Genomic DNA, 10,852 nt, shown 5'->3' on the forward strand with positions numbered 1-10,852 from the left:
AGAGGGAGCTCAACATCACATGGCTAACCCACCGGTTTGGTCTAGTGGTGAACGCGTCTTCCCAAATCAGTTGATTTGGAAGTCGAGAGTTCCAGCGTTCAAGTCCTAGTAAAGTCAGTTATTTTTACACGGATTTGAATACTAGATCGTGGATACCGGTGTTCTTTGGTGGTTGGATTTCAATTAACCACACATCTCAGGAATGGTCGAACTGAGACTGTACAAGATTACACTTCATTTACACTCATACATATCATCCTCTGAAGTATTATCTGAACGGTAATTACCGGAGGCTAAATAGAAAAAGCATCACATGGCTGTACAAAATGTCCAACCTTAAGTTTTGGTCTTTATTATGAACAGAAAGCATTAATAAGCACAAGATACAATGTTACTAGTACCAAAAACATAACAGTTGGTTTATTTTATAAACTATGCTAAATTATAGGGAAATTACAAATTAAATAGACCTTTTGATGGTTTATGTCAAATTTAACTTTTATATGTTAAAAGTGTATAAAAGTTTATGTTACGTTTATATGTGTAGAATGTTTTTAAGCTAGTTCAACTGCTCTTGTTGAAATTAATTGATTATTTTGTCACATAACCAGTCTGAAGAGATGACGCTACTCCAGTGGACAAAACTAATTAGCCAAAATAAAATCTATAACTATTTTATAGTAACGTTTCATATATGAATAAGAATGGTAAATGATCAACAAGCTAATCCATTTATGAACGGAAAGAAATTAGAAAATACTAGAATGTCAAGTTCTGGAAGATCTTCCACAATAGAACAAGCAGACTGTTACTCTGCACATCAATAAAGTCAAAGGTAAATCAACTAGATCGGAAAATTTAGAATTATAAATTCTGCAACCGATAATGCATGTTGTTATGAAATAATGAGCATCAACAGATAGTTATTAGCCTGGTGGAAATTGGTAGTGCATGAAAAATGCCATGCTTGACTGGGATTCAAATCCAGGACCTCAGCACGAAATGCAGAGGTGCTACCTGCTTAGTCACAGAGGTCAGCAGAAAATACTGTCATCTTTCTTCAATATCTTTAGGTTTGTAATGGTTTGCCCCGTTCTAAAATTTTAATTTTGGTGGCTAGCTGTTCTTCTTCTGCCAAGATTGTAGCTCTCAACTTTTTCCTTTCTTCCTCCACTTATTTAATTTCTGCTTGAATTTTCGTTTTCAGGGCTCTACTCTGTTCTTCTTAAGAGAAGTCTTTTCTTTTTTCCACAAGATATCCTTCACATCATCTTCTAGAGCTTCTCACTGCAGTGAGCTTTTTTTTGTAATGAAAGCATTCTCCTTGCCTCCAGCATCTACAATTGCATAAAAGCTTTTTGTTGATAAATTGTGGCTTCATGCAAGTTTTCCACAAGAGATTTTTTAATGGAAGTCACCTCTAAAATTTTTGGCAACTTTTCCTGATTTTTTCTAAAAATTCACGATTAAGTTTATATTTCCTGACTTTTACTGCCTGTGGGAACCATAAATTGACAAAAAATAAATTGCTGGTATTAAGAAGATAACAGTTGGTACCATTGTTGACAACTTTCTGTGGAGTTTTGCAAGACAAATTTTTTGTCCCACCCCTTCCTGCTGACAGATGACTTAAAACAACATATAAGCTGTTGCTAATGTTGGGTGAATATGCTTTCAAGGGATCAACTGGACAGATGTGCGTGCAAGTCATATCTGTCATGTGATACAGTTACAAACATGGAAGAAACTTGTAGATACAAACTTTAAAAAACTTCCTGTAAAAACATGTAAATAAATTGTCAAAAAAAAATTTTTTTTACAAACCATTCAAAGTATCTTATTTAATTTGTTATCACCTGTACTTTCATACTGCTGAAACAATATAGTTTTTAAATAAAAATAACAAGTTTGTGTTTTTTCCCTGATAGTTATAACAAATTTTTTTACTGGAAGTAAAAGGATTAATGTTTTAATCACACACACATGCACGTGTGTTTAATGTGTGTGTGTGTGTGTGTGTGTGTGTGTGTGTGTGTGTGTGTGTGTGTGTGTGTGTGTGTGTGTGTAAGCATAAGAAAGATTTTGTAATGATGACAAGCTCAGCGATTTATTAAGGTGCTTCAAAGCAAAACAGTGCAGTTTGATTTTGTTGCAAGCAATACCAATTTGATTAGTCCAACAATTATCATCTAATAAACACCCAGAAATTTTGCTATATGGACAACAGAAATACTATCGTTATCACCAATGGGAGTTCTGTCCAAACAACCAGCAATGTTGTCTACCAAGAACAAAGCAAGCAAGATTTACTACACAAGCCAATAAATTATAGATGAAGGCCATTACAACATGGTTAAACTGATCTTGATACAAAAAATGTGAATTGAAAAGTCAAATAATAAAAATAAGAACAGTCACCATTTACAGAACAGAAATATTTTTTCTTAACAATAAAAAAAAGGATGTAGTACAAAAAAAAACTGAGGCCTGCTTTACTTTTGACACACTAATCAGCATAAAACTGAGTATCAAAACTACTCTAGCATATGTAAGTCAATGTAGCACATCAAAGAGGTAAGCACTTTCTCATGTAGGTCTACTGATCGAGGCCGACTTCTAGTTCAGAAAAATACACTGTTAGTTTTGTATCCCAATGAAAATTTGTGATTTAGATTAACAACAAGCAGTCAATGGATGCAACATGGCTAAATGTACAATAATACTTCATGAACAAGGGATGAATTTAACAACAGAACTTGAGTAAATAAATCTACTATTTGATGTCTCAGTGATCGTTTAAATAATTAATAAAGTTTCATAAATACAAATCTGTGTACACTTTGTAGTACACTTATGTATGAATTTTCTAACCATGATGTTCTGACCAACACTAACTGTCGAAAAATAAAATGTGAATAACCCTGTAAATAATGAAAATAATATTAAAATGAAAGAAAAAAGTTATATACATAACATCTAAGGACAAGAAGATATTCGGCATTACATAGGTACGATTCCGTTACAGTAGACATATGTAATTGCAACAGTCACTTAACCAGCACATTACAGGCATTATAAACAAGTAAATTTATTTTCTATGTTTACATCCATGGCAGTCTAAAATGAAAATTATGTAACATCAACTTTTTCAAAGACAAAACAAATCAGATTTATTTAAATACAGTTTATGTTTTAAAACTTACAACATAATGCAAACATTTTCACATGAGTTACCGAATCCATTTTGACAAATTATAAAAACTCTACATTAATTAAATTGGGCTGGGTTTATCATTTAAAAAATTGAAAAGATTTAAATAAATATTTTATTCCATTTCAGAAACGTGAAACAATAACAGGTTTGTTTACATTATGCCAACCTACTCTTTATACAATGCAATTACTTTAACCCCAAACGACCAAAATATAGTAATGACTAAAGTATTCAAATCTTATATTTAAAATTATACTATATGAACTTTTAATGTGCGTACGAATTAATATGGCACATGGTACACGACTCAAATATCATCTACTACTATTGTTACCAGGTACATGCATTAGGTACAATCACTGCTGTACTTGATTCACTTTAAGAGCTACCTTGCTGTAAAAAACGTGTGAAGTTGTAACAGACTTGCCTCGAAAGCTACGCATATATACGTTTTATGTTTGATTTATGTCTTCATTTGGCAACGACTGAATCGGGTTATTTACGAAATTACTTGGCAGCTATATTTAAAGTTATATCACTGCGGCAAAAAACACGATGAAGTATAACAAACTGATTCACTCCGTACATTACTGCATTAACACAATCGCACAAGCTGCAGTAAAATCGCAGTACTACAAACAACTGGAATAATTCTTACACTGAACACAGTATAATGTATAGCAGTAGACAAATCCAACTATAGAGCAAAATGCAAGCAGGATAATCAACATAAAAAGTTAAAATCCTACCTTAAACAAACAAAATAATACCCATATCCCGGCTGCAATTAACACCAAACATCGATTAGAGCAATAAAAGATGACAGTAAAGTTAACAAATGACTAATCACAATTTCTGACTCGCGAAGCAAGACATTGATTCTTAGAAACCAAACCTCAATAATTCGAATATGAGCTCATCGAACTTTCTTACTTGTGTTTAACTTTAAATATATATATATATATATACATACATACTAAAGAAATTGAACTCAACAGCACACTTGAACGTATATCTGGTTTATTTTTCTGCCCAAAATAAATAAAATTAATTAAAATCTACGAACTCATGATGTACATAACGGTAATCTGTCCACAATAACCGGCGAGATCTACTATTAAAAAGCTTGATCCAATTAAATTTATTCACTAGAAAACGATAAAAAAATTTATACCTGCGAACAAAAACTCAATTCTATGGAACGAATTTAATTCAGATTGTAGTAATTGCCATGCAATATCACAAAATTCGCTTTCCCCATTCACAAAATCTTGGCTAACTAACGGCAAAAATAAAACAGAATTTGAAATAATTAAAACCGAGCAGAAAATTTTCTTGTAAATTTAAGAAGTTAAATAGTCTTACCTTATCCTTGATACCCATTTTTAACTCCAGAAGTCAAAGTAAGCGACAAAGATTTTAAAATAATCACGAATAAAATACAAAGTACACGAACAACTAGATAGCAGAGAACGAGTTGACGAATGGGTTATGAAAGCTTAACAGGGTTAACTTAACCAGATACCACCACTTTCAACTTCACAAATAGAATTTCAGTGATGCCAACATAAGAACTGTAAATAAACAAGGTAATCAATTTAAAAATAAAATAATTTACTCTGATCACTCACTTATTACCAAAAAAATTAAATAAATTTAATTTTTCACGCGGTTAAATTTGATTTAAACTTGTTCTTGATGAAACGAAAATATTTTAAACAATCAATACAAAATCATTTAATAAAAAAGCACAAATTTAAAAAAAATTTAAATTCAATTTTAAATCGTCTTAATTAATAGAAAAAAATCAATGTTTACATCAATGAACCAAGTTAATAGAAAAAAGTAATTTATGTCTAAAAATAAAGTCCATCTCTATAAAACCAAACAAAACTACTCGTGCATTACAGAGAGCAATACTTCAACATATGAGAAAGTGACTTTCATTCAATTAGCACTTTAAAACTTTCAACCTAGTCCAGTTTTAAGATTCTGATACTTATTCTAATAGTATTAAATTAAATTAGTCTATTTTACAAAATCAGTATTTTAATTCTGTTAAGGTTGACTGAAATGAGAAGTTTTTTCCGGCATTTCTTTAAATTGTTAAAATAACCACCTCTGACTGAAATAGCTATATCCGTTGGCTATAAAGCGATCAAATTGGCAATTTCAGGAAATATTGATTAAAAAACTAACAAACAAGACTTTTGGATTTTGACGTGTAACGTCTTTAAAATCACACTGAAACATACAGGTACCAGAACAAAAATTTGTAGCGTAACGAAAAGATCTATATCGTCCTGCCTAAATAACTCCCTAACTATTAGTCTCAGAGACGTAAATGAGGTGTAATTTTATAACTTACATGGTCAGCTCACCGATACGACTTTGAGTCTGCGTCACTGATGAGCGGGTTGGCGGGTAGGGGGCATAGCGCATATCGGCCAAAACTGGCGCTCTCGCTCGTTTCCATTCAGAGTAGCCCACGACTTAGACGTGATAGCGCGGTGATTCGTGTGTTTCTGTTTACATTTTGTCGAGATAGATCGATTTAAGTAGTAATAAGTATATTTTGAACAATATTTATGTGTAAAAAATTATAGTAAACGTGTAAAAAGTATAAAAATTCAATATGTTAGCCTAAGCCCACGCAAAACCCTGTCGGTAATATTTTTGTTATAAAGATATGCCATAATCAAAATAGCTATGGCAATGAGATACAAATTATCCATGAAATTGGTATCTCATGTTTTCTTCACTGAACCAAACATACAATCACATATTGACATGCCGATCCACAAGTTCAGCTCCACAAGTAATACGATTCCATTCACCAAAGGAGCTAGGTCTGTATAATGACCATCATTGTTGTAAAACACAACTGCAGCCGTTAGAAAGACAGTGGCAGGTAGCGTAAATCAATAAATTGTACACCTTACATTAAGAACCAACGCATTGCATTTATATAGATGCTCTCTCTTACAATATCACGCAGTTCTGTGCGATTTTATCTTTCTCCTCGTTTACTCCTTCTTTTATTTTATTTTGTCTTTTTGATATGGTATTTTATGTTTAAATTCTTTGTAGAATTATTTGAAATGCTAATATTTAGAACAAATCATTTCATTTTCATAAATTACCTTTTTAAGCCTTAAATTTTTTGAAAATATTTTTAGTAAAATCATTGTTTTTACTGATGTTTATCTAAATAAGGTGATCTTTTTTTTCCCTACCACCCGGAACCAGACTCCCCAGTTAAGCATGAACACGGTTCCAAGAGGTGCCTTTGCCTCTAGTCGACAAACGAGGTAAACGCTAGGCCCGGATATGCCGTTCCCGGCCTCCATCACCCAGCAACCGGGACTCGGTCCTTTGTACTTCGCCTCTAATGGGGACACCTCCGGAGGTACGACCCCGCTGGGACTCAGTCTTTTAGCTCAGGGGCTCGAGAGTCCCCGCACTTCAACACCATCGTCCACCCGTGCAAGCACGGACGAACGGTAGCTCCGTACGGAGCTGTCCCTCACCCTCTCGCTTCCCGATATTTCATTCTCAGTATTCCCGACACAGTGTCGAAGTCCACCGAACTGCGTAACATCGTTACACAAGCAAGTCGAGGTGGGGACGATGTTCCCCACCACGAGATGCCCAGTTACGGCAATACAGTTGCGGCGTTCCTCGTCCCACCGCGGGCACTGGAATATCACGTGTTCTGGCGTGTATAATTTCCGACGGTAGGGGCAGAAGGGCTCTTCAGCTCTTCTTCGTTCACACAGGTATGAACGAAAGACCCCATGGCCGGACAGGAATTGTGTCAGCCAGAATCCCAGTTCGCTAAATTTCCTCCCGGCCTACGGCTCAATGTGCACGATCAAACGGTGCGTCCACCACCCTTTCGTGGATGCATCCCACCTGGCTTACCAATCCCTGTAGACAGTTGCGATTGCGATGAAATGCCATGGAGTTTGGGAACATTAGGAAATGTTCTAACAAATTTTTAAATAGAACTTGGTTACAATTTGTACTTAAATTAAAATTTGGTAAATCTCTACCAATTAAAATTAAAAATAAAGTACCTCTTTAACAAAAGGCTCCTCTTTATAAACGAGTATAGGAGAGCACTTCCAACTCACAAACAATTTTAATTAAGAAGCTGGCATCCATCAATGAATATGAGGTACTTTAACAGCTAGGTTGGATGGAAAACCATCATGTAGATTAGTATTTTGTATTTCTTTTGAATCAACTATAATTTATTTAAAAATCCAATTCTATCAATTGGATCTATCACAGAACTAGTCTAAGATACCCTGGTTAATTAATAAATTTAACTTGTTTTCAATACGTATTAGTTTTAACTGGTAATTAACATACATACCACGTTGTGTAAAAATTACACTATCTATTGAAATATGAAAACAAGATAGCTGGTTTAACATTGGTGTTAGTTTATCACTGTAGTTTTGCTGGCTTTGCATTTTCACTTGTTATACTTACTAGTAGAATATGGTGCACACAATTAAAACAGATGCTAGCAGTCTACCTGCAGCTTCTGTTGTTGTTTGTTATTTTGTTATTATATTTATAAAACAAAATGGTATTATACATTATAAAATGTTGACAAAAAAAGAGGAAACTTTTATTTTTAAAATATGGTAATGAGTATTTTATTACAAAAATTAACAAGTTGAATAAATATTTTCACTCAGTAATGGCAATAAGTGAGGAAAATCTTCTACAAGCTTTACAGGCAATCAGAAAACAAGATGTCAGTAAGAAATATCAAGACACTCAGTTCAAACAATTCTAAATCAGGAAAAATATTAATGTTACATATCATGGTCTTGTAGAAAATTGTTCTTAAGCTGTAATTTTTTTAACAAAGAAATTCTAATCTATTTTGAAGAGATGAAGAAAACTTAAAATTGTTTGACTAGGTAAACAGGGGCAATTTATATAATAGTTTCTAGAAAATACAAACATTATTTACCTTGAAGCTTGGTTAAATCATTTATCTTGAATCAGGCTTGAGGTAAAACACCAAGGAATGCTGAGATTATGGTTTTTGAAGGTACAGTGGTAGGAAAGCAGTATCTTGAAATGTTGTATAATGAATTTTGATAATTTACTCTTCCACCACAATAGTACTCCACTGCACTATACTACCAAAGCACATGATAGTGTTAATGAAGTCTTTGACAGCAAAGTAACTGAAGATGGAGTTCCACAAAAATGCCAACAAGATCAGAGATCTCATTCCTATGCATTTTTAAACTAACAACCTTGAGGAATTTAAAATTAAGATATATTATGTAAAACTATTTGTCTTTGTAAATCAACTAAGGTGAAATAAAACAATTCAAATATTACATTTGTTTTAATTTCAAGTAAATGTGTTTTTTACTTTGTTAATAAGAGGCATTATTATTTATTTTATAAGATGTTTATGATCTGATTAAACACTCATTAATAAACTTACATGAATTATTGTAATCCATTATTATTAACTACAATACATACTGTATTTAATAGCATACAAATATAACTATTAAATTATAATTAAAAAACAACTGCATTGTTTTAAAACTACATAATTTAATTAATTAATTTCCAATTACAATTAAGATAAAAAAATAACATTTTGGCAATTAATTTTTTTGGCATTTTAAGGCTTAAATTACATAGCAGTTTGATAAGGCTTTTTAATCAATATAATAATATATAATGTATACAAAAATACTAGAAATCATCATTGCATTTACAAACATATGTGATTTTAGTATGGTGGTACTGTGAGCCAGATTAAGGAGCTATTCATATAGTTTTGATCCTATTATCTTGAGTCCCTTTAGACAGATTCTTCCCTTTCATTTCAATTTTATCTGACTGTGTCATTCTTTGAATAAGTTATAATTAATTTGTGTTAACTTCAGAACAGTGAATATTTCTTATTAATATCATCTTCCGTGAGCATGGTGAGTACACCCAGTAAGTAAAAGACCAGTTCTCGATGAGATTTCAAGGTTCACTGGTTCAAAATCGACATAGTGTAAGAGCACTAATTGAGAGATTTAGGTAGATGGGATTGGCAAAGGACTATGGCCAGGTGACAGACCATCAGTACTTGATAAAGAAAAACTGCAAGACATACATATCAGCTGCTAAGCAACATAGCCTTAACATATCATGACGGCAGAAAAACATCAGTGCTGCAACTGTACTTACTTTGTAAGAAGCTCAGTCTTATTCCATCTACAATGAAAGTGTCCAAAAGTTATTGGCCACAGACTGTGGAAAGTGAATATTGAGAATAGTTTCTAGCAGACAGTAATTTGGACTGTGTTTTTATACTGATGAGGTATGTTCTATTTATCAGGATATGTGCAAGTACAGTACTCACATTTATGGTCTCCCAACAACTCATATGCATATGTGAAATTCCTCCACATGACCAGAAGACTGGAATATCCAGGAGACGAACAGTCGCCCAATATTCTTTGCAGAAACAAATTCAACTTGTTATTATGAAATCATTCACCAGTTCATGGGAGAGCTAAACATGGTTGAAATTAATAATGCTGAATCAGTGAGATGACATGACTGCCCATACAGCCAGGCAGTGCATGAAATTACTGCAAGAGGTTTTCTTATATTGAATCATTTCTAAGGGCTTGTGATCACCAAATTCTCTGGATTTAAGCCACTGAATTTCTACTTCTGAGTTATGCAAAAAATAATGTTTATTGAGGAAACCCACACAGCCAACATGAACTTCAAACTGCTATTCACAATTTCACCAAGAACATTTCACATGAACAACTTGTGAAATTCTTCAAGAACAAGAAAAAATGTGCACAGATATGCCTGGACATTCATGGTTCCATTTCCAACAACTACTATAAGGTAAGTCAGTATTACATATTTTTATTCTAGTGCCTGACAGCTGTAGAGTTACCTTTTGAATTCACTGTTTAAACGATTACAAATGAAGTGTGTATGAATTATATATGACAACATGCATTTGCCTATTGTAATTAAATATAATATTTATTTTATAATGCTGTATTGAAATAGACAATAATATATACTGTTAGAATTAAACAATGTAATTTGGTAATATTTGTTACATAAAAATAACATTTGGTAATAAAAAAAATTCTTCACCATAGAACTAAGATTTGTTTAGATGCCACTATCAGAATGATAAGCCCATGCCATTAAAATCTGAGGGTAGACTTTTGAAGAAACTGGTTTAGTACTGAACAAGAAGCCTTCTAATAAACAAACAAAAGAAATATGATGCTGCAAAGCTGTGAAACCCCAAACAGTCTGCCCATTCTTATGCAGTTTCACTTGGCTTGTCAAACATCAATGTTCAAAGTATTCTTCATAAGGATTTACATATGGTCCCATAAAAATTCATAACAAGGGTTAATCATATGACACTTTCCTTCCAACTTTTGAATGCTATAAATGTTAACAACGACATTATCCACAATATGCCAATAAGAGATGAATTATTACATTTTCACTAATGTGAATATGTAAATAAATGAAATTTATAGTATTGAGGAACAAACAACCCAATGAAACCCACTAAAAATAATGCACAGTACTAAAATTACCATATGGTAT

General features: G+C 32.8%; 1 protein-coding gene across 8 annotated transcripts in view; it reads right to left on the minus strand.

Moving 5' to 3' along the window:
• The window catches only part of LOC142324004 (choline/ethanolamine kinase-like), a 97,121-nt gene extending 92,390 nt beyond the window's left edge, over positions 1-4,731 (minus strand). For 7 of the 8 annotated variants that reach the window (XR_012756199.1, XR_012756198.1, XM_075364543.1 and 4 more), the window contains exon 1: positions 4,580-4,731. Coding sequence is in view for 5 of the 8 variants with exons in the window: in XM_075364543.1 (XP_075220658.1) it covers positions 4,580-4,597 (18 nt within the window). In the remaining 3 variants the exon portion in view is untranslated. The remainder of the gene's footprint in view (positions 1-4,579) is intronic. The other variant, XM_075364544.1, reaches the window with a different exon arrangement.
• Positions 4,732-10,852: the final 6,121 nt, after the last annotated feature.

Source organism: Lycorma delicatula, chromosome 4 (genome assembly GCF_047948215.1).
Source record: "Lycorma delicatula isolate Av1 chromosome 4, ASM4794821v1, whole genome shotgun sequence".
Lineage (NCBI taxonomy): Eukaryota > Metazoa > Arthropoda > Insecta > Hemiptera > Fulgoridae > Lycorma > Lycorma delicatula.